The sequence below is a fragment of the Colias croceus genome, chromosome 1 (assembly GCF_905220415.1).
Source record: "Colias croceus chromosome 1, ilColCroc2.1".
In the NCBI taxonomy this organism is placed as follows: Eukaryota; Metazoa; Arthropoda; class Insecta; order Lepidoptera; family Pieridae; genus Colias; species Colias croceus.
Genome location: NC_059537.1, coordinates 10,784,341 through 10,807,703, shown reverse-complemented (window position 1 = coordinate 10,807,703; position 23,363 = coordinate 10,784,341). Strand labels below are relative to the sequence as shown.

The following is a 23,363-nucleotide window of genomic DNA, read 5'->3' as shown; positions in this document are numbered from 1 at the left end:
CACCGATTACTCCGAGGTTTCTGAACCGATTTACGTGATTCTTTTTTTGTTCGATGCGGGATGGTGTCGAATTGGTCCCATAAAAATTTTATTCGGCTAGGCCTAGTAGTTTTTATTTTATGAGCATTTTTGTCTGTACCCGATGACTTAATTTCAATGTAGCAAGTAACTTTGATTCACTTCCCGGTAACCGATTGAGCTGAAATTTTGTATATGAATGTAAATTGGATAGCGATGAAACATTATCATGACATGGAGCTGATCTGATGATGGAATCGGAAGGTGGCCATAGGAACTCAGTAATATATTGACTCAATTTTATCGAGTTTGGGCTCGTTTGATTCGTGTTGAAAAATACACTAAAAAGTATTAAATAAAAATAACTGCGTTAAAAACAACCGACTTCAAAAACGGAAAAGTAAGAAATAAAAAAGATTTGATATTATTAATTACTACATATTATTTTTATGTGCTATTTATTAAAATTCCGTTTTTGAAGTCGGTTGTTTTTAACGCAGTTATTTTTATTATTTTAAATATCTGAATAAATAAAAGACTCAGTTTAACCTTTATTCATTGAACTGGGTTAATTATAATTTTTATATTATATATAATAAAAAAAACAGTGATGAATTTGTATCACTCGTATAGAATCCCAAATTCCAATAAAAAGTCTATGCAAAAAAATACTTCTTATCATCATAATATTGTTATTCTTTAAGTACAATATGAATTTAGGAATTCTTGTAATCAGTTCAATAACTGTATCACAACTGTATTTTAATTTATCGGTATGGAAGGGAAGCTGCGATTCAAATCTGTCTTCAATATTATTAACTACACTTTGTCTTATTAGTGATTAGACCATTTTGAGACGAGTATCAAAATAATTTCAATGCTTATTTAATTTTTAATTGGGAAGGGAATTTAAGGGGGAATTTATAAGTAACATATAGTACAATAATACAAGAGATGGATATTAATTTCAAGACAAATTTATATTTTTATCGTGAATAATAATTTACTATAATAATTACTAACAAATGTTATAACTACGAACTAAATTATAAATGTACTAAATTAATATTAATAGATAATCAGTAAAATACATACTTATAACTTGTACCTAGTAAGTGTTGTAAATCAATATCCTTTATGAAGAAATTACATCCCAGATTTAAGACTTTTTCCTACAGAACAGTCTTTGGTGCCTTTTTTCTTTAGCCTTTTCTTTTTGATTTTTGTAATTATTTAATGATGGTTTAAAAATGTTTTTTCAATCGGAGCTCCGGGCTTGCGTAGCGTTGTACATAAATATCTATAGATCTATTTTTGAACGCCTGTACATTAACATTAGCAAAGATACGTGTTCAATGTTCATGTTATTGCTGGTCGTATTTATTAACCTCGGTGGATGCAAATATATCTTCAGGGTTGAATTTGTAGGTGGAAACTACACCATCATTATTTAATACACCAAAACCTCCGCTTTGTTTGGATACGCGTCCGTTTTCATTCGAATATGAGTGGAAACTTGATTCTGCTTTTCCGTACACATGCGTATCGGGTCCAGGCTTTAGACTCTCTACGTTAACACTTAGATCAGGTCCGAAATCCTGCAAAGTAATAAGTAAAATTTGTAATATAATTGTATAACATTTATTTATTTATATCTACCGCCCTTTAAAGGAAGGACGTAAGCTGCATGAAGCTCCTTAAAGATATGACAGAATCAAAACTACTACCCCGTATTTTGTAAGGAACTTGTTTTTTCTTTTTTTTTAGCATATGTTAAAATTAATTTTGTTTGGTATAGTTCAGGATACATCGCCCATTTTTGCAAGTGACTACTATCAAGCTAATTTTCCGTTTGTAGCTTTATTTTGATGAGACGCCCAATAATTTCGTGTACGAAAGTCTCGATTGTGGTAGCTAACAGAGATAACAAGGATAAAAATTTTTGATTTGATGGTTCTCAAATATTTATTACTAACTGAATGAATTTTTTTTTGTTCAATCTCAAGATAATTAAGTACCTAAATTATTCGAAAAAATATTTGTCCTACAAAATCTATGGTTTATTCAAAGAGTCCCCCTTTCCAAAGTGTATCGATAACGAGGTCATCATAAATGATTACTAACAAGCTGATTTTTTTGTTTTCACTTAGTTAATGTTTATATAATTCAACAGACATATTGTCCTACAAATTGCGTAATAAATATTTGAGAACCATCAAATCAAAAAATTTTATCCTTGTTATCTTTGTTAGCTACCACAATCGAGAGTTTCGTACACGAAATTATTCGATGTCTCATCAAAATAAAGCTACAAACGGAAAGTCAGCTTGATAGTAGTCACTTGCAAAAATGGGCGATGTATCCTGAACTAGTATTCTTAAATCGTAAATCGCAATAATATAATAGTATGTAAATATTACTTACCGGCCAGTTATCCAGGCCAACAGCGGGATTAATTCTGAAATTATAATTCATTATGTTTTATAAATCGTATAAAATTATAGGTTCAAATGATGCTATAAGTACTTTAACTCTAGAATGGGGAAATTTTAATAATGATAGCATCATTTGAGGAGATACATACAATACAAGTAATAATTTTATGGAAATTAGAAGGCTGGAGAACTATATTATGAGCTAGAGTACTAACTACTCTACCTAATGAAAACCCTTTTAACTTGAATGCTTTATGGGTAATATTCAAAATCATTCTCGTCAAATTGAAAACAACTAAACAGAAAAGAAAACAAATTTATTTCGATTTTAATCAACGATATTTTAACAAAAAAAGTTTAATATCAATTTTTGTTCCAAAATAAGATGTTCGTCAATTATACGATTAATTAATTGACTATGTCCTTTTTTTCAATTTATTGATAGAAAAAGTCCTGAAAGAATCTATATTCTTTCAGGCCTAAATGCAATGCGCTATGCAAATCATTGACAAATTAGTATAATAATAATTGATTCAGTTTGACCGGTACTTGTTGGTTTAGCAAGTACCTGCATAAATAAACTGCGCATGTCATAAATCAAATAAATTGCCATTGTAAATTGCAACATATTTTGTATTTTTGACTAGCAAAACAATATAGCCAATGTATAAAAATATATTGCCATTGTTTGCGAGAAAAGACGCTGTAGATTTAATAATTATTTTACGTTATTTATCTTAGGCATAATAATATAAGAGCATAGATAATGTGAATGACATAAAGTAAAATGAAAAACATACAATTTTCGTAGTGTTTGGAAGTCCCCGTTGGCGGCTGCACGCAGGAACTCTTGAGTTGAGAAGGTGTTCCCTGTAATAAGAAAAAAATGGAAAATATAAAAATCACTTCAGATGAAAGTAATATATGTATATACTTATTCAAATGTAAAGGGAATATGCACATGTTTTAAGTCGTATTAAAAAGAAAATGATTATCTTGGGAAGTTTTGTTAGAGAGAGCGCTTTTGGATTTGCGTTATAAAGAATACAATAAATGTATAAAACTGCATATGTATAATGTTCCTTATCTGACTTATGCATAGATTATATTGCTGGAATCAAAATATGTATATTTTGATTCCAGCAATTTCTTTAACTGAACTTTTCAATATTTTTAGTGTGCTTTATAACAGTTGAAAAGGACTCTCCGTGTTTTTTGGAAATTGCTAACACACAGCATTATAGCTATAAGAGATTATTATATAGATATAGAATTTGTTACAAAATATCAAAGGTAAATTAATTAATTATCACTTCACACTGAAGAAGAAGAAATAAGATATTAGTTTCTAACGAATTCAGGCTTGCGTGCTCTATACAGCTATGAGTATGAGCATTGCTCATAACATACAATCATTGGACTCTATCAAATGTACATTATGTTTAACATATTATAGCTACTGTATATTTTTAGGTATTTAGCGTTTCTGGACACTAATTATTTAGAGTTAAATGACCCCCAAATCGCGGTAGAATTTGCTTGAAAATTATGACATATTAAAATATTGCTTATTCTCTTTGCACTAACGTATGTAAATAATGAGTCAGATTTCCAAACAACACTTCGAATGAATCTTTCCGTCATAATTGGTTCCACCATTATTCATATGAAAATAATTTTCACGCTTAAATTCTTTTTATATGACGTGAAGTTACAGAGAATATAATGATCTGTAAAATATTATCACGCCAATTGATGATATTTGTGAGTATTCTGGAAACTTCCTACCATGTTATTGGTATCCTGGTTTGCGTATATTTAGCATATTTTAGTAATACGAGTTGAACTCTTGGGATATATAAAGGCAGTGGAGAAATTAAAGCTCGGTCTAATTCCCCATAAAAAAATTTAGATGTACATAATAGCAGATTAAAATTCAATCTGTATACCCCAACATCAAATAAGAGATCGGGACTGCAACATAAACAACAATAAAGGACAATAAGATCAGTAAATCCAAAAAACTAGACCGTAAACTTCTTGTAAAACTTCAGTAAAATGTAAGTAGTAATAAGAATAACTTATTTTTCTTCAGCAGTCTCAATTGTCTCCTCTAAAAACTAATAAACTTTCATTGAATTTTACTTTACAAAGAAATCGTTTTCTAAAATATTTATTAAATTCTAAATTACTACTACATGAAATTTTTAATATCACTATATCCGAAGAATTAAAGGAGGTTTAATTATAAAAATTTGTCAAATGGATGAGGTCAAACGCCGGTTGACCGTGACATATGGTCGGTTATATCAGAACTATCGGCAAACAAAGCGGGTGACAAATATTATGAGATACCTGCTTTTTATAACGGCCTAATGCTTCCTAGTTTTAAAACAATTCAAATAAATTAATAGTCAATAAAAACATTTCTATCTTTTCTCGTAAGAGACATCTTGAAAAAGGTAAGGACGATCTTTTTTAACTTTTAAGTCTTACGAGTGATATCAATATTTTTCGGCATATTGATGAGACATCTACAAAGACTAAGTATAGACGTAAGTTGGCAAAGATGTAAGCATTGACTCTGAAAAAGAGTAAGGAAGAGAGACTGTACAATGGATCTAACCGAAGATGCTCCAAATACTAAAGAAAATACCATTAGTCAAATCTATTGTTTAATAGAATGCACTTTGCATATTGCGTAAGAGCTTATTTGTCCATAAAAGGCCGGCAAAGCACCTGTAACACTCCTAGTGTTACAAGTGTTTACCTATGGGCGGTGGCGGTGACCACTTAACATCAGGTGGCCCACCTGCTTTGCTTGCTCTGACATAAAAAAAATAGTAGGATAATAGGATGCATTTGCAAATTTTGCTTTAATGTTAAATAAAAATCTTTAAGAAGTCACCAAAGGACACAAAAAGATAATCTCGCTTTATGCTGGTGAAATAAATAAAAATAAATAATCTGGCCAAACCGCTGCTTCCAAAGATAAGACCAGAATAACTTAATTTTCAAATAAAATATCTATTGCTTAAAGACGAGACTTTCGAAATAATTAATCATCGAAGAGGATAGAGATGATCCTGCTCTACTGAGAGTAGAATTACAATATTTTTGATTTATATTATCCAGGATAAATGGGAGAGTATTATGTACTTTGTATGATCTTAATTGATGAACCCAAGAAATCTAGGTCTAAAGAAGCCTTTAGATAATCTACAGGAGAAAGACATTACTACGATTAGACACAGTTGACAGATATATACTACTTAGATTATCTCAACGAGTGTTGGTTGTAAAAATTAATTTAGTTTTAGAAAATTAAGCCTCCTCGTGTATTTACATATTTTTCATAATGATTTAAAAATAATATATATTATGGTATCCATGCCTTATGTGCCCATGTATTTGCTTAATGAGATGATTTAGGTCGATAAAAATTTAAGTCAAACTCAAATGGACCCTTGCGTAATTTACAAGAAAAATTGACGATTTACCTTCAACCAGAGCAGCGCATGTAGCCACTACACACAATAAGAATAATTTAGACATTTTAAATACGCCACAATGTTCAATCCACTCCAGCACACGATTGACCGGTCTATGCAAGATTTCAAATTGCTATGTTATCAAGTTCCGTCCACCGGCTAATATATATGAATATGTTTATCAAACAAAAGAAAAATATTCGCACGCATGACGATGTGTTTACGACAAAATCCTTTTGTAACGAAAATGATTTAGTTTCTTGGAAAATCTCAAATTAATAACGCGTTGTTGGATCTCATTTTTCTTGTGACGGCTGAAAGTTTCACATTTGTCACGGCGTGTCACGGAAGGTTGTTTATGTCGAGCGAATTTGAACTAATTTAAATAAGAATGTGTTCTTTAGATCTTGAAAGGGGTATTGTTATTGTACCAATAGGTACCAATGTGTTTATTATGTGTAGGAATACGTCAGCCGGCTAAATAATTTTTTGGTAATATAAGAAGAAAAAAGGTGAATATAATTATTGTTTATTTACTAAACATTCTGCCTATTCACATGGTGAAAAAAAAAATTTTTAGTTTCCGTTTTCTCAGCGACATTTCAATAGTTTGACATGTCTCCGAATCAATTCAGTTCTATATAATTTATGTCACTTGTAAATCGTTGCATAATCAACGACATAACAATAAAAACATCTTCATGGGAAATAGTTTGCGTCTAATATTTATTTAACTATATTTCCTTCTTAGGGTGTGTACTGTGTACACTCTACACTTAGACTCTACACTCTACAGCATTTCTTTCTAAGTTTGCTTTTCCACCAATAATGTACGAGGATTTGTAGCGAGGAATGTGTTTGTATATATCTATAAAAATCTATACTAATATTATAAAGCTGAAGAGTTTGTTTGTTTGTTTGTTTGAACGCGCTAATCTCACAAACTGGTCCGATTTAAAAAATTCTTTCGGTGTTAGATAGCCCATTTATCGAGGAAGGCTATAGGCTATCATATATATCATTATATCATATAGGCTATCATATATATATTATAGGCTATCATATATATCATATATATCATCACGCTTCGACCAAAAGGAGTGGAGCCACGGGGGTGAAACCGCGCGGAGCAGCTAGTAACGAATATAGAGTATAAGATCCCAGAGCCGTAAGACACAACTTATTTTCTAAGGCATATAAGTTTCGGTTTACAGTAGTCTCTAGTATACTTTTTAATATCTGAATGTTTGTGGAGCTCTACCGGTGACACCTGCGCAGGTACAAGGTGAGAAAGGTAACTTAAAATCAGAGTTACTTAACTTACCTATTTTTATTTCTGATTTTATTTATGTTATGTAGATTATTACTCTGAAGTCATATAAAAAATCAAACGCTTTCCATGGGCCAATACTTTTATCAGACGCTTTAAAGTTCTAATAAATGAACTTAATTTATTTTCAAATGACTATTATTTAGATAACTATTACAAAGTTATTTTTAATCAGTCAGACAAATTGCAATGACCAAATACCTATCCTCTTAACACAAAAATTACTGAACCATGAGTATGAGCGCGAGAGCGCATGCGCAGAATAAAATATCTTAATAACACAGGCCCTGGAATCACAGACACAATAGAAAATCTATAGTGTCGTAGCCCGATCGGGCCGCTCGGGGCTCAATGGGTATTTGAAAAATACTTACTGCCCTCGCTTAAATGTTCTAATACCGTTTCTATTTCCTTTCGAATTAGGAGATTTTAACTAATGTGTTACACATAAATAGCACTTTAAATGTCGTGCATTACAATAATTTTTGGTCAAGGATTGAAAATAAGATCATTATAATGTCAATACAAAAAATATGTGAGTAATATTTTTCATTTAGTTGAATAATAATATGAAGATATACAGAATGATTGAATAATATGAATATATAAGAATTACAGCTTTGAGAAAAAATAATATATTGGTCTGATATTGATATGGTTTTTTTAAAAAAAGTTAGTCATAGACTCATTGTCATATTTAAGATGACTGACTATATTAAAAAACTATATCAAAATCAGACCAATATATTATTTTTTCTCAAAGCAGTAATTCTTATCAGCTATTTAAAACGAAAAAAAAAATAAACATGTACTTTGTAAATATGCATGGTATTTACTTATCTTGAAAATTCATTTTTGAATTGGAAGATATCCTATTGATATTATAATTGTGTAAATTATGCAAAAATATGACTTCATGTTATTTGAGGAAATGTAAAAATATAAATAGAAATGTCATATTGTACTGTAATTATTAAATAAACACTGTATAATATGCATTTATGCAGAACAGAAAAAATACACAAGATAGTTCTATGATTATGTATTTTGTTATTTCTTTGACGTTGTGGTCCTTTCGGTCTTAAATAATACTAGCTTACCGCCCGCGGCTTCGCCCGCTTTGTCTAAAACCTAATAAATTGTATTTTAAAACCTTCCTCTTGAATTACTCTATCTATTAAAAAAACCGTATCAAAATCCGTTCCGTAGTTTTAAAGATTTAAGCATACAAAGGGACATAGGGACAGAAAATGTGACTTTGTTTTATACTATGTAGTGATTATTGTATGCATGTGTATTTGTTTGTATACACGAATTAATTATATTTAGAGGATGGTATAATGAATTTTGTGTAGGTTGATTGAAGTTTTTTTCTTTTGTGTGGTGTCTCTCGATGTTAGCCAGAAGCTCTTTCTTATCGCGAACGCGTTGGTGAACGGAAGGTTCACCCTGGAAGCGATACGCGCAAGGGCGTCCCACCTTGACGGGGAAGGTGGTTGACGATACTTAGTAGGTTTTTAGTAGTCCATATTATTAGCTTATAAGCATGTCATTATTGTGTATAGCGAAGCTCATTTATATTGTTATAAACTATTCCATATACCCGACCACAAGTCAAGTCAAGAGACCACGATATTTTTAAAGCATATTACCTATATCAATTTCAGAACAAGTGGTAGGTACTTATCAAATTTATTTTATATAGAATAAAATATATTATATGAATTCCAAATATCACATCTTATATTTATCTTTTAAAATTGCATAAATAATGATTTTGCCTTTAAAAGTATACTGAATTAATAGAGATCACTTGTAAAAAAGTACCTTATTTTCTCTAAAGAACCTAGATTTCTTTCTGTAACAGATTTTTTATAAAGAATAAAAAAAACTTTTATGGATTAACTTTATTATTCACATCGTAACTACTACATAAAATTGCTTTTTATTCAAATAAATTATGTTACATACGATATAACAGGAAACATTATCTATAAATAAAACTTAAATTTTCTTATTTATACTCATAAATATCATATGTCACCACTGGAACCACATCAGTTTCATATATTTCCACAGGAACAGGAACGATGTAAACTGATGAACTGTCACTTGAATCCTAGAAGTTTAAATAATAAAATTTTAATTTACAGATTCTTGAAACATCTATTCAAAAATCGTCCATTCAGAATTTTTGAGTGGGGAGTAAAGTTTCGAACTAGGAAGGAATCTAGAAATACGTAAACATTGAAATTGATACAGTACACTGTACGGTGTCCTGCACCGATACCAATATGAAACTGTAATACGATTCTTTTTAAAGTTTTCAATGTTTTTAAAATTATTTTAATTCAATACCTAAATAAAGGTTTATACTGTGATATTTACTGTGTATGGACATAAAACAATGAATACACCTTGAAGTCAAGGATTAAACCTTTTGAGTTAGTGTAGTGATAAGTGAAAAGTGAACAGTGAACAGTGACAATTATCTGTATGCCAAAGCACACGAGCAAAGTGACTTACTTCCCCTTATCAGACACTAAGCAAGTGACAATGGACACTCTCTTTAGAATAAGTTATTTAGAAATTTAGGTTAACATAAAATTACTTATTATAGTCTTGTAGGCTAGATTGTAATTTATATAAGGTGCTTTTTTAAATTAGCAACCCTATTTAATAAAAAAAAACCTTGAAGTCAAACAAGTGCATACGAACCAAAAAAAAATATTGAAACATGTCTTCACTCACTTTGTCTTTTTTCTCACCCTCGCCCTCAGCCTTATCCTCTCCGTCTTTCTTTTCCCTACCTTCTCCTGATTGTTCTTCACCATTATGTTCTTCTTCACCCCCTTCTTTATGATCACCTTCTTCACCATTTACTTCTTCATCTTTGTTTTCATCATCTTCATTTTCTTCATTATAACGGCCTTCTTCACTACTTTCATCTTCATTGCTTTCTGATTCCTTACTCTCTGGTTCAGCGCCCTCATCTCTGTAATACAAGTTTGTTGTTTATTCACCCATTAATGTACTCATATAACAATACTTTTACTATAGCAGAAGTAAATAGAATTACATTTTTGAAGTTTTGCTAGTTAGTTTGCTTGAATAGTAAATTTTACATTGTACTTCTTTACGAACCTGCGATCTTCCCGGCCTTCCTCGCGAGCTTCTCTTTTAATAACTGAAAAATAAAAATCAATTATAAATACCTTTTATTTGTGACAACAGTGTATTTCAATTAAATGAAAAACAGAAACTTACCTGTGGCATAAGTTAATGTAAGGCATAAGAGAAATATCGTTATGGTTCTCATATTGATACTAATTGTGTGCTGAACCAAAAATGAGGAAGGTATATCTGAAGCGATGAATTTCAGAACTATGATGATCTTTGCAAAAATTGCCGAAATTTATATATCCTCATGAACAGGTAACCTTGGACTGAAATATTCTGTGACTATTACTTCTGATATATTGGTGTCCATAATTTTTAAAGATTTGCCATTGTTTTCGCTATCCTTGTAGTTATTGCGAACATTAAGTCTATTTTTCATTAAATTTTAAAGGAATGCATTAGCGAATTAGTTTTAAAAACTGAAAGTTTTTTTTATAATAATTCCTTAGATTACAGAATACTGTTAGTAGCTATGTTGAGGATTACAAAACTGTACGCGGTCCGTGCGCTGTTTGGCTCAAATATGTGATTTTTCAAACCAGATTGTCCATCAACCACTTATCTTACAAACATAAGAATTACTAATAATTTTAGGAAATTTTATTGTCTATATATAGTTAGTTAAGAGTTTTTTTCAATTAATACAGTATTTGTGAATACCATCAAGATAACTGAGCCGATGATTACTTGATTTCACATTTAGTGTTAATTTCGAAGCTAAAAATATCTGAAATTGCTGACAGATCTAACACACGTTTTTTTTTAACTAACTGCAAAAATCCTTATTAAAATAGTTAGTTAAAAGATTTTTTTATTTTGGACTCCTAACTTACGAAATTAAAATCCGAACAATGTGAATTTTTTTAGAAATTATAGTCGACAAAATGATTATTTTCACCAAGATATTTGACTTAGTTTGAGCAGTGGTGGCTCAGTGGTGAGACCTCGGACTTCGAATCGATAAGTCCGTGGTTCGAGACCAGGCGAGCGCGCAGGAAATAAATTGATTTTTCAATTTATCTGCGCATGTTGTAACATCACCACTGCTCGAACGGTGAAGGAAAACATCGTGAGGAAACCGACATGTCGAAGAATGAAAAAGTTCGACGACATGTGTCATCCGCCAACCCGCACTTGGCCAGCGTGGTGGATTATGGCCTGTACCCTCATAGGAGGCCCGTGTCCCAGCAGTGGGAACGTATATGGGCTGATGATGATGATGATGATGATGATTTGACTTAGTTGAATATAATTTATACATATTGCAATAAAAGAACGTATTACTTATAAGATAAAATTTAAAAAATCAACTAAGGTACCTCTATTATTTTTCTACAATTTTTTTTAAAGTACTATAAAACACTGCGCACGACCCGATTAAAATCAGTCGGCAGCGAGCCTTTCCAGAGAGAGGACATGTTGCTCGGCGCTCTCCTGTGGACCTATGCTGTTCATAGTAAAAGGATAGCGCAAGCCGCGATCTATCGTAATAGATCGCGGAGATTTTGACTTGCGTTAAATTGAATAAGCCCTCTTAATATCAGAGAATGTAACTTACCTAAATCAATAACTAAATTACCTAAATCATTATTTAAGTTAATATTATGCTGTGTCATTAAGGAAGGTGGACCCCAAAATACAGGCTGTCCTAGTTTGGGGTCCAAAGTCCAAACGTGACATGTTTGTACCTAACCCACAAATTGTTCAATAAATCATTTTTATTTATTTCTATTATCATCATCAGCCCATTGTGCCCCCACTGCAGGGACATAATGGGCTGATGATGATGATATACTACTGGAAACTATGATTGTTTGACACCTCAGTGTCCTTACAATGTTTTCCTTCACCGCTTCGACTAGTGGTGATGTTATCGACATGCGCAGATAAATTGAAAAATCAATTTGTATATAGTCGTATTTACCAACAATGATTTTGCTATGATTAAACTTGTAGGTGCTACATAAGATCTTATACTTTTTATGAGTTTTTAGTTCAACGAGCAAATCTCACGGAGTAGGGGTCTGATTTGAAAAATTATTTCAGTGTTAGCTGGCCCATTTATCGAGGAAGGAACGAATCAAATCTAGTAAAACCGCGGAGCAATTAGCTAGTTATCTATACAATATACATATATAGCAGTTTTGTATCTATTTTAATTTCATACCTAATTAGATTCCTTTATATATAGATAAATATAGCTCTAATAATATTGCTTTTAATCATCTTTTAATAGTAGTATGAATATCGGTCGTGGATCGGCCTTATAAATCGCACTATAAAAATAGTGATTTTTATCATTAAAATAAATAGCTACAGTTATGTATAATTTTCATGTTAGATTTTTTCCCTTTCTACGGAGATAAAAGTCAATCACAAATTCGTATGCTCTATCATAAATATTTCTTGGTTTAAAATTATTCAATGAAACCTTCTTGAGGTTATTTTAATGTTATATATTTATATTTTGTACTGGGATCAAAGAAAATAAATGCACACGTAACAAACTACAACGACTTTATTACAAAAATAAAAAAAATACAATTTAGGAAACAAAATTTGACACACAGAGAGCTAACATAATCACTCAATATTATACATTACATAATACATTATATTATATATCTACATGAAACTTATTGGTCATAATCATCACTCAAGTCTCCGTATTTATATGTTTTCTTCAGAACTTTTCCGTTGTCATTAGCAACGATGGTGGCGAAACCGCCGCCGGTTTTAGCACCGTTGATGTTGCTAGCATGGTATGACGTCATGATGGATCTTCCCTTGAACTGTTCGTTCTGGCCAGGACTGTACGCTGAGATCACTACTGGGTCTACTGGCTTGATTGGTTGTATTGGTATAAACGGCTGGAATAGAGGAATGGTAAAATTACGCACACAGTTCTGTAGAGGAAATCACTACATAGTATAAAACAAAGTCGCTTTCTCTGTCCCTATGTCCATTTGTATGCTTAAATCTTTAAAACTACGCAACGGATTTTGATGCGGTTTTTTTTAATAGATAGAGTGATTTAAGAGGAAGGTTTTAGTATATAATTTATTAGGTTAGACAGGGCGGGCGAAGCCGCAGGTGGTAAGCTAGTGTAATACAGAGCTAGAATTGAGCTTAATATACCAAATTTATGTTTTATGGTAAGTGTTAAAAAGTTCAAAAATAAAAATAAAACAAAGAATTTCGATTACTTAGTAAGTACCTAATAACCCTTTTCAAAATATTTCCTACTAATAGCACATGTATCTAATATCTATTAGTTTATGACACTATAATATTATATTAACATAAAAATAATCATATAGATATTTTAGCTACTTCCATTTTTTTTCCCTCTTAATGGTGATTGCAGATATAAGTTTAAAATATAATTGGCACCATAGTACGTACTACGTAACTAATTTTTAATATTGGGTAATTTCGAAAACTTCAGTTAATTCCATACATCATCATCCCATACATATATACAGGGTGTCCCACCGTCGGTATTCTAAGCTCAATGGAGGTAGTTTTGCATACGCTGAGTACGTAAAAAATACTTAATAATATAAAGTGAAAAAACTAAAACCCAACTACGACAATAGGTAACCGGCGCTGAAAAAGTATAAAACAAGATTTCAGAATACTGAACTGAACAAAGTTGCTAATGTAGTTTCAAGTAAAAGGACACAGTAGACTCTACCAAGATGCCTTCGTTGTAAATTGACAATAATGTCATACAATACTATTCTGAAGTATGCAATATTCCACTATGTAAAGATAAATTTTCATGTTTGGAAAGGCGTAGTCACACGTTGTTGAAGAGCTACGGTAGATAGGTATATTATGTAACGTGTGACTACGCCTTTCCAAACATGAAAATTTATCTTTACATAGTGGAATATTGCATACTTCAGAATAGTATTGTATGACATTATTGTCAATTTACAACGAAGGCATCTTGGTAGAGTCTACTGTGTCCTTTTACTTGAAACTACATTAGCAACTTTGTTCAGTTCAGTATTCTGAAATCTTGTTTTATACTTTTTCAGCGCCGGTTATTGTCGTAGTTGGGTTTTAGTTTTTTCACTTTATATTATTTGTACTATTTTGGTGTTAAAGTGTATTTGGGGGCATAATATTAACAAAAGTTAAACTGATGAACTAATAAAGAAGCTATGGACGAAAAGATGTGAATTATATGCAATCAGCCCATGAATACAGGTAAAGTCACGAGAAAATGCTAGTAATATATATATATTCAAAATGTACAAGGAAAGCGCTTTCAAATGATACTAAACACGGGATATTTATATTAACTTTATTTTTTTACTTTGTATGTTTTGTCCGATAGAGGACGCCACATTAGATTTTGTGAAACCCCATATAGCCTATAACCAGCGGACAATTAAGACGCTTCTAATGATATGTCATTTGTCAAATTCTAATAAGTAGTTTAGACGTTACGAGGGAACAGATGAACATACATACATACATACATACATACATACATACATAGCCTGTCAAAATCATAACCCTCCTTTTGCTTTGCCGTAGTCGGGTAAAAATTCCAGATGCATTTTTTTCAAATAGATGAATTCTTAAAACTCTTTGTGTACACCCCTAACAAGCAACCCGCCCAAACCCGCCCAACTCTGCCACCCGCACGTGAGCTATCGTTTAAGATTATGTTTTCATAGACAAAATGCTCACATTAGCGAAGCGTTATATATGCCGGCTGAGCGAATGAATTTTAAGGAAACGAAAACATGAATTTTAAGGAAAAATTTAGCAAAAAATTTTTGGCGCAATTTTGTTGTTTAAGTATTTTTTACGTGATCAGTGTATGCAAAAGTACAAGTCCTTTCGCGCTTAGTATACCAATAGTGAGACACCCTGTTTATTGAGTACAATACATGAGGATCATAATAAAATTAATATTTATTGCGGCAATCTAGTGATTACTTATCTTATGATCTTAGAGATGATGAAAACTTCATTTAAAAATAATTCTTGTGTGTTTAATTATTAAATATTAAAATTCAATACATGCATTACATTTACCCAGAAAATTTTCAGATCACAATAACATCCGAGTATTTTAAAGTAAATTATCTTTACTACTTTACTTTACTTACTAGAGTGGCGCAGGGACCCAAAGTGAGTCTTGGCCTCCGACAATAAGAGCCTCCATTAAAGTAAATTATCTAATAAATTATATTTTAAAATAATCTTATAAATAAAAAAAATGAATCGCAAAATGTGTTGGTAAGCGCATAACTCGAGAACGGGTGGAACGATTTCGATAATTCTTTTTTTATTATATTCCTTGAAGTACGAGGATGGTTCTTATGTAGAGAAAAGTTAAATATGTACCACGGGCGAAGCCGGGGCGGACCACTAGTACTTTATAAATATTAATTATCAGTTTATCTGTCTATTATTTATTGAGTTTTTATAGTCATACATCACACGCTGCCTACATATTATATTCCAGTATTTGCATAGAAAGAAGAAGAGAAATCGGAACTTTAAAATTCTAATTAACTATTAATACCAGTATCAAACCATTTAACTATATTAATACCATTTAATTTTATCCCATATTATTCTATCATGCGAAATAATCAATCCTAGCACTTCTTACCTTTTGAATTCGAGGTTGAGAAAACTGAAAAGAAATATAATTTAAAAATCTTTATTCATACACTTTTTAATATATTATAAGTTATAACCATTGAATATTGTTATTAATAGCCTCTATTGTTTACGAATAAAATAGTAACTGTTAAATTTTACAATATTTTCTTTAAAAAATCTGTTGAAATTATTTTCTTCGACAAAATTATTTTTTGCTTACCGATGAGTACCTGGAACAAAAAAAATTTATTAATATTTATCCTAGATAATACTGAGATACTAAAATGTTTCATATTTAATCTTTTTCCATTTAGGGAGCTTAATTAGACTATAATTATTGTTCCTACTGTATAGAATTTAGGTTACGTAGTAACTATTTAGTGATCTGTAGCTATAAGCAATAATACCTTTAATCTTAGTATACAAAAAAATACACTAATTTCATAGTATAAAGATACAAAAGGTTCTTTTGAATATTTTACATGAACAAACGTGGATGATAAATTTATACTTACATAAAATTTGTACTGGGACCATCGCCATCTGAAACGGAAATATTATTATTAAGCATATTTCATCTACACTAATATTATAAAGAGGAAAACTTTGTTTGTTTGTTTGTTTGTAATGAATAAGCTCATAAACTACTGGACCGATTTTGATGAAATTTGGCACAGACAATCTTTAGACCCTGAGAAAGAACATAGGCTACCTTTTATTGCGAAATATGTACCACGGGCGAAGCCGGGGCGGACCGCTAGTCTTTAATAATTTAAGTCTAATTATTGTTTTCTCTTACAGAAACTCGTAATTACAATTTCATTTATTTTGGTAAGAACATAAACAAAAAAATCATAAACATCTGTAAATAGTCTTGTAGAGATCTTTGATTGTATATTGTATGTACCAAGTAGAATATTGAGAATCTACGTATTAATTTACTATTATTAGGTACTATTAATATATGCGAAAGTAACACTGTCTGTCTGTCTGTTACGCTTTAAACCTCTCAACCGATTTTAATGATATTTGACACAGACAATCTTTAGACCCTGAGAAAGAACATAGGCTACCTTTTATTGCGAAATAAATGTTACTAAGTAGGTACCACGGGCAAAGCCGTGGCGGACCGCTAGTATTAATATATGTACATTTATTAATACATAGATTTTAAAAGCATTTGAAAGTCATAAAACCAAAAATATCAAATCCATCTAAGTATTAAGATTCCAATCGTGTCATTTTCAAAATGTTTTTCACTGATGAAGCAGGTGATGGAGTAAATAATTGTGAAAGTAGGTAGTGACTAGTGTAAAGTAGTTTCACTTCAAAAAGTTTGAATTCAAAAACTAATATCTAGTGTTAATGCATTGATGGACTGTAACATTCTTTTCGTTAACTTACATTTACAAAAAAAAAAACAAAAGGTTTTTAAATTTCAATTATTTAGGTACATTGATATGTTTGTTCAGTTTTTTTTTTTACGTTCATAAGTAAGTGATTATAATAACGATTATTACAAAATAACGTCATTACAAGTTTTTAATTGTGATATATTTGTAGTGGAACAAAAACTTACAGCTATATTCCTTAACGATTCCATTGTCATTGGTAACAACTTTGGTGCCTCCACCTTGTACAACATTACCATATTGGTCTCTTTTTGAAGAACTAGAGGATGATATAGCTACTCCATTAAAATTCGATCCTTGTCCAACCTGATTAATCAGGTCTTGTGGGGAAAATGGAGGTGCTGGGAAGTTAGGGAAAATTATAGGTGGGATATTGGGCATCACTATTTGAGGCATTTGGGGATGCTGAAAAATGATGAAATATTTATTAGAAGCAATGTTTTTTAGAGAAATTTAATACTGAAGTGAAAAGGATATTATATTAGTCTTACCTGGAATGCCGGATTTCTGAAACATAAAGGTTATATTATTAATTTGTGTAAGGGGTTTATGAAGTCCGTGAAACTAAATTGGATGATAAATTAGATTATACATAAACTGAGATAAAAAAATAAGGTGTATATAAATATGCAGTATCAAATAAAATAACCTGTTTTAAGTAATATTCTATTTTCGTATGTACTTAAGGAATTAGGAACATCGGACTAAAATAAAAAAAAAAGACTTCGATATGGCTATATTATATAAGCTGTTATTGGGTAAAAAACCAATACCAGCTTATTCTAAGATTTAAGAGCATTATGAGGATGGTTGTGTACAAGGAAAACTAATAAATAATAATCCATACATAATATTTATTGCTTTTTTAACAGATTAACAGGTCCACAATATTTTTATAATATTTTTTACTATGTATTTTAAACGATAAATTAACTATTTAGTATTAACAGATTTTTTTTTATTTCTGGATAAAAAACCATTTGACAATATGGGAATCATCGCACTCGTAACTTATAGCTATATAAGATTGTAAGATCATAATATTTGCTACATTTTCCTTATTATGTTTGTAGTAAATTATTAAGGCAATAAAATCTCACCTTGCATTGTTGGCAAAGTTGTTTTGGTATTGGTTATTTGAATATGCACTCGAAAAAGCTGAAAATAAGAACAAAATCGGTTAACCAGATTCTTGATGTAAAAATGAATGAAATTATTTTTTGTTAGATAGATCTATCTGGATCAGCAAACATTTTACAAAAGAAAAAAGAAGCATTCATAGAACATAGTTAAAAAAATTGCTATAGAAAAATATTTCTATAGTATAAAGTAGTGAAAAAAAAACAATCTTCCTGCAACGATAAACGCAACGTGTCAAATGCCACTTAATAAAATAACATCCCTAACAGTAAATATAAATATCATCTTTCTCGATCAGTATTAAAATGATATTATAAAAAAATACATTCAATAAAATAAAATAAAAACTTACCATGCACTGATGCAATCGTTAAAAAACATAAGATATATTGGAACCCCATATTGACTCTTCGATTTGGACAGCTTATCGTATACTGAAAATATATAAAATAATATCTGGTTAAGTATCGACTGTTATTTAAAGTAAAACCTGAACAAACAGTGTAACTAATTGTTCGAGGAAACAGTGAAAACACGTTTGAAAAATGTATAGCGACAATGGAAATTTTTTGATGAAATAAAGGGTAATGGAATTGTTGTTGAATTTTCGGAATTGGCATGAATTTGGTTCTAGAAAATACTTGTAAACAAAGCTCAAACTTTAGTACATTGTGCATTGTCTGCGCTTTGTACCTGGTTTATTAATAATTTAAAAAATATGTGATATGAAAATTAAAACAGAAACATAATTGCATAGAAGGGGAAATCAAATTAAAGCTAAGAACATTATTTTATAATATCTACAAATGGATCTGAATATTACGAGTGTGAATGCACGAGGAGCTTTTGATGAGCGTGATGTGACAATGGTCTAAAATGTCATTTTAAGTCTTTTCTTTATAGAATCAATCATCTGAGTTTTTAAAATAAAAGTATTGTTAAGTATGAATAAATTAACAACGCCGTTAAAGTGGTATTCACTATGCAAGTTTGCCTTGAAGTTTGCAGTGCAATTAGGTACATCAATTGTAAATTGTGACACTTATGTCATTCACTTACAAGTCCTCCTGCGCCTTATTCATAACATTCAGATGCATTTTATAATGTTTCGACTAAGTAATAACATAGTTCTCATTTAATTATCCTTTTAATACTCAAAATCAATAAATACAATCTAACGAAAATATAATGTCTATATAATGTATTTGGAACGCTTACAAAAAAAACGAATATAGGCGAATAATGTTATTTAAGGAAAATATGATATTATATTAAAAAATAACGACGTCATGAATGCGCATCCGAGGCAATCTACATAACAAGAAGATTAATAAAGTATACGCAAGGAGGACATAGCGTGGGTTTCTTATGGGAACCTGTTATTGTAATAGTTCGGAGGATTTTTATTTTTCAAACTATGAAAATATTTTGTACGCACTGCATTGCAAACTGGTTGGTCCGATTTATCACTGTTTTTATTTAATGCAAATTTAGTTTTTTCTTTCCCTTTTTACATGTTCTTATCGAATTACAGAAGATGAAATTTTATTTATATAATATTTATTTTATTTATTTTACTCTTTAATACAACTTAACAGTCTTAACTCTTAGATACTAAAACGTACATAAATATAAAAGCAATAAGCAATTTAGTGTATTTGGAAGCCTTATCACTTAGTAGGGATCTCTTCCAGGCAATAAGGGCAGAAGGTAGTCAGCTCTATTTTATGTAGAGACTCGCTACGATTTTTGATCATATAATCACAGAAATGTTTTAACTCAAGCAGAAAAAGCACTTTTAAATAGTCATCGTCATATTATTCACTAGCTTACCGCCCGCGGCTTCGCCCGCTTTGTCTAAAACCTAATAAATTATAATATTCTAAAACCTTCTTATTGAATCACTCTATCTATTAAAAAAACCGCATCAAAATCCGCATAATAAGCATACAAAGGGACATAGGGATTAGGGACAGAGAGAAATGAAATGAAATTGGGAAGTGCCATATTAATTGAAAGTCATTTTCTCCATTCTTTTCTTAAGATATAGGATATAGAATAGAAGATATAGAATAGTCAGATATTAATTATTTGATTACCTCAGCTACATCGTGCCAATATATTTTTAAAGAATGATGTTTACAAAAATACAAAGTATATGAGATATATAGGACACGATGAGGAACTTAAAGCAATTATTTAATTTTATGGTGATTAACCTAAGAGCCAACTGGTCAATCAATTTTAATTGTGTAGGATTTAGGACATTTAGGAATGTGCTCATATGAAGAATGGCTTCACATTACACCGTTCATAAATAAATATAGTTTCAAAAACTAGGTAACGATTATTTTAAAAAATATATTTTTGTTAATATTGATACATAAGATAAACTCATGGAATTATAGTACTTATTGTCACCCATCCTTGATAATGTACTAAGTTTGAATTAAATCTGCCTGTTTAAAGTGGGTAAGAATCGAGTTTAAATACATACAAACACACAAGTGAAATTAATTAAAGCGTGTTAAGAACAAAAAATATTGTTAGATTTTTTAATCTTTGAGCTTTTTTAATGTTTCGGCTTTGTACAAACATTTGAAACTAAAAGAGCTTATACCAAATAGTAGGAAAGCTTTTTATGACACATGAAGTGAACAAATAAAATTAACATATTATTTAGATAGCGACTATGAATATAAATTATAAACATTTCATCTTATACCACGCCTTTTTTAAATACCTACGTCATAATAATTGTTGTTGTGAATGAATGAACTATATTTCCAAATTGTTGATGAATCTTCATCGATTCTCAAATTAAGAACCTAATGTTTTATCTATAAGCTACGATTGAAGAGCTTTATGAAGAGAAATATAAAGAAAGCATACCTTTTAAATAACTTTCAACAAAAATAATATTAGGCATAATATAATATTGTCGTAATTTGATTTTAAGTAGATATTCTCTCTTTAATCTCAATTAGTATTAAAATGAAATTAGAAACTTATCGACAGAGAAAACCAAATATATTTAGTTGACTAAATACATGTGAGTAATTCAGGTTCACACAGGAAAACTATATTATTTTCATGTTTCTCTCTATAGGAACGTCAGTTAGGCTTTATACTTGTATAAAATAAAGGAATGTTGAATACAGGACTAACAGAATGTTTGTTTATAAATTTTATCAGTACATAAATTGAGTAATCTTTACATTATTTTCATGTAACAAATTCAGTAAAGTTCTTGTAAACAAAATGGTAATACAAGAAACACGCTGGTTATCAACAATTGCGTACACATATTAATTAACTAGGTACCTACCTATTACATAGAGGAAAATAGTAATAACTTACCAGTTTTTAAACAAAATATAAAACGGACGAGGAAAACGTCCAACTGTATAAAGATCACAATACAAAGTGAGTAAACCGTGACTCGGGAATCGTAAAAGGTTTTATGAAATAGATTTCAGATATAGTTTATATAATATAAGCAATGCAAAATAATGAAAACATATAGAGCTCATCAAATATTCGTAAACCTATTGTATATTATCTTTTTTAAGATCTACGGTAAGTACTTATACTTTTTTTACAAGATACAGATTATATATAAGGACGAAGGTCATTCGATACATCAATAAGTGTTTGCTAAAAATAAAAATGCCTACACAAATCAATTTATTAAGATTGAGAAAAAATAATAAAGGTCTATCCATTTTTTATAATCACTAACGTATATCAACAAGGATATAGGGTAACAACCTTTTTGTCAAGATATATTTTAATTTTCATGATTCAATAACAGAAAAATAAGTTCGTAATTTTTATTTAAAAAAAAGTAGAGCAGTGGAGTTGCTTTTTAATTTTTCCAAGATTCGCATATTCTTTCTTTGTATAAAACTCATAATAAAATGGTTTAAACAAAACAATCAATATTGTATCATTATTTGTTCAGCTGAAAAGTCAATGTTAAATTTGTTTTTGAAAATATATATTAGAATGCTTTTATATCTTGGACGTAATTCGTTGATATACCTACATAAAGCCTACATATTAATAAGTTTTTACTTTGAAATATAATAATGTATCATAATATACCAAAAGTATAGGTAAGTATGTGATAAAATTATAATAATTATAAGTAGAGTTGGTTACATTTTTAAGCGACATCAAAAATGTGGTTCTAAGACCACAGCGTATATTTTTTTACTGTATTAACTGTAGAATAATATTTTTTCTATGTAGAATAATTTTCATCAATTTGTAAATCCTAATTTGATAGAGTTTTTTTCTTCACTTATGAAAAATACATACGTTACCATCTAAAATTATTGAAAAATTAGTGGGTGCTAAATTGAAAATTATATACGCCTTGATTAAATATAAAGCAACGAAACGCGTATAAGTAATCAGCTCTTATTTTGAAAAGGAGTCATAAAATTATCATCGCAAGATCGTCCGGAATAGTACCACTACCTCACAAGTCAAAGGATACAAGAGGGAACCGTTAAAAATGTATAATGCTCTACCGTGTACTATGTAATATAATCAATGACTAAAAACTATATTCGTTTATCTTTTCTTATATTAATATATTATCTATAATCATAAGTATAAAATAGCTAGGCTTTCTCATTTTATTAAAATACTAGCTTACAGCCCGCGGCTTCGCCCGCTATCTCTAAAACGATTTGAGATTTAAACTATCCTATCT

At 30.2% G+C, this 23,363-nt stretch overlaps 2 protein-coding genes across 2 annotated transcripts; both read right to left on the bottom strand.

Annotated features, from left to right (window-relative positions):
- Positions 1-1,122: 1,122 nt before the first annotated feature.
- Positions 1,123-6,123, bottom strand: LOC123692239. Its single transcript, XM_045636963.1, has 4 exons — positions 5,954-6,123; positions 3,254-3,323; positions 2,443-2,476; positions 1,123-1,616 (listed from the first exon to the last, which is right to left on the bottom strand). The coding sequence occupies exons 1-4, from the start codon at positions 6,006-6,008 to the stop codon at positions 1,383-1,385; spliced, it is 393 nt and encodes a 130-aa protein (XP_045492919.1). The 5' UTR covers positions 6,009-6,123; the 3' UTR covers positions 1,123-1,382.
- Positions 6,124-12,954: 6,831 nt separating this feature from the next.
- LOC123692142 lies at positions 12,955-22,080 on the bottom strand. The gene is made up of 9 exons (XM_045636825.1): positions 22,001-22,080; positions 18,993-19,074; positions 18,601-18,658; positions 17,992-18,007; positions 17,668-17,905; positions 16,604-16,631; positions 16,309-16,318; positions 16,096-16,119; positions 12,955-13,324 (listed from the first exon to the last, which is right to left on the bottom strand). Exons 2-9 carry the CDS (start codon positions 19,039-19,041, stop codon positions 13,091-13,093), a joined length of 657 nt encoding a protein of 218 aa, XP_045492781.1. The 5' UTR covers positions 19,042-19,074; positions 22,001-22,080; the 3' UTR covers positions 12,955-13,090.
- Between the last annotated feature and the right edge of the window lie 1,283 nt (positions 22,081-23,363).

Excerpts from the sequence above, each read along its gene's own strand:
- LOC123692142 (XM_045636825.1), bottom strand. The coding sequence starts at position 19,041 with ATGGGGTTCCAATATATCTTATGTTTTTTAACGATTGCATCAGTGCAT. Across the intron at positions 18,659-18,992 it reads AACGATTGCATCAGTGCATG|CTTTTTCGAGTGCATATTCA; the intron begins GTAAGTTTTTAT and ends TCTTATTTTCAG. Across the intron at positions 16,632-17,667 it reads AATCGTTAAGGAATATAGCT|ATGGCGATGGTCCCAGTACA; the intron begins GTAAGTTTTTGT and ends TTTCCGTTTCAG.
- LOC123692239 (XM_045636963.1), bottom strand. The coding sequence starts at position 6,008 with ATGTCTAAATTATTCTTATTGTGTGTAGTGGCTACATGCGCTGCTCTG. Across the intron at positions 3,324-5,953 it reads ATGCGCTGCTCTGGTTGAAG|GGAACACCTTCTCAACTCAA; the intron begins GTAAATCGTCAA and ends TTCTTATTACAG. Across the intron at positions 1,617-2,442 it reads TTGGCCTGGATAACTGGCCG|GATTTCGGACCTGATCTAAG; the intron begins GTAAGTAATATT and ends ATTACTTTGCAG.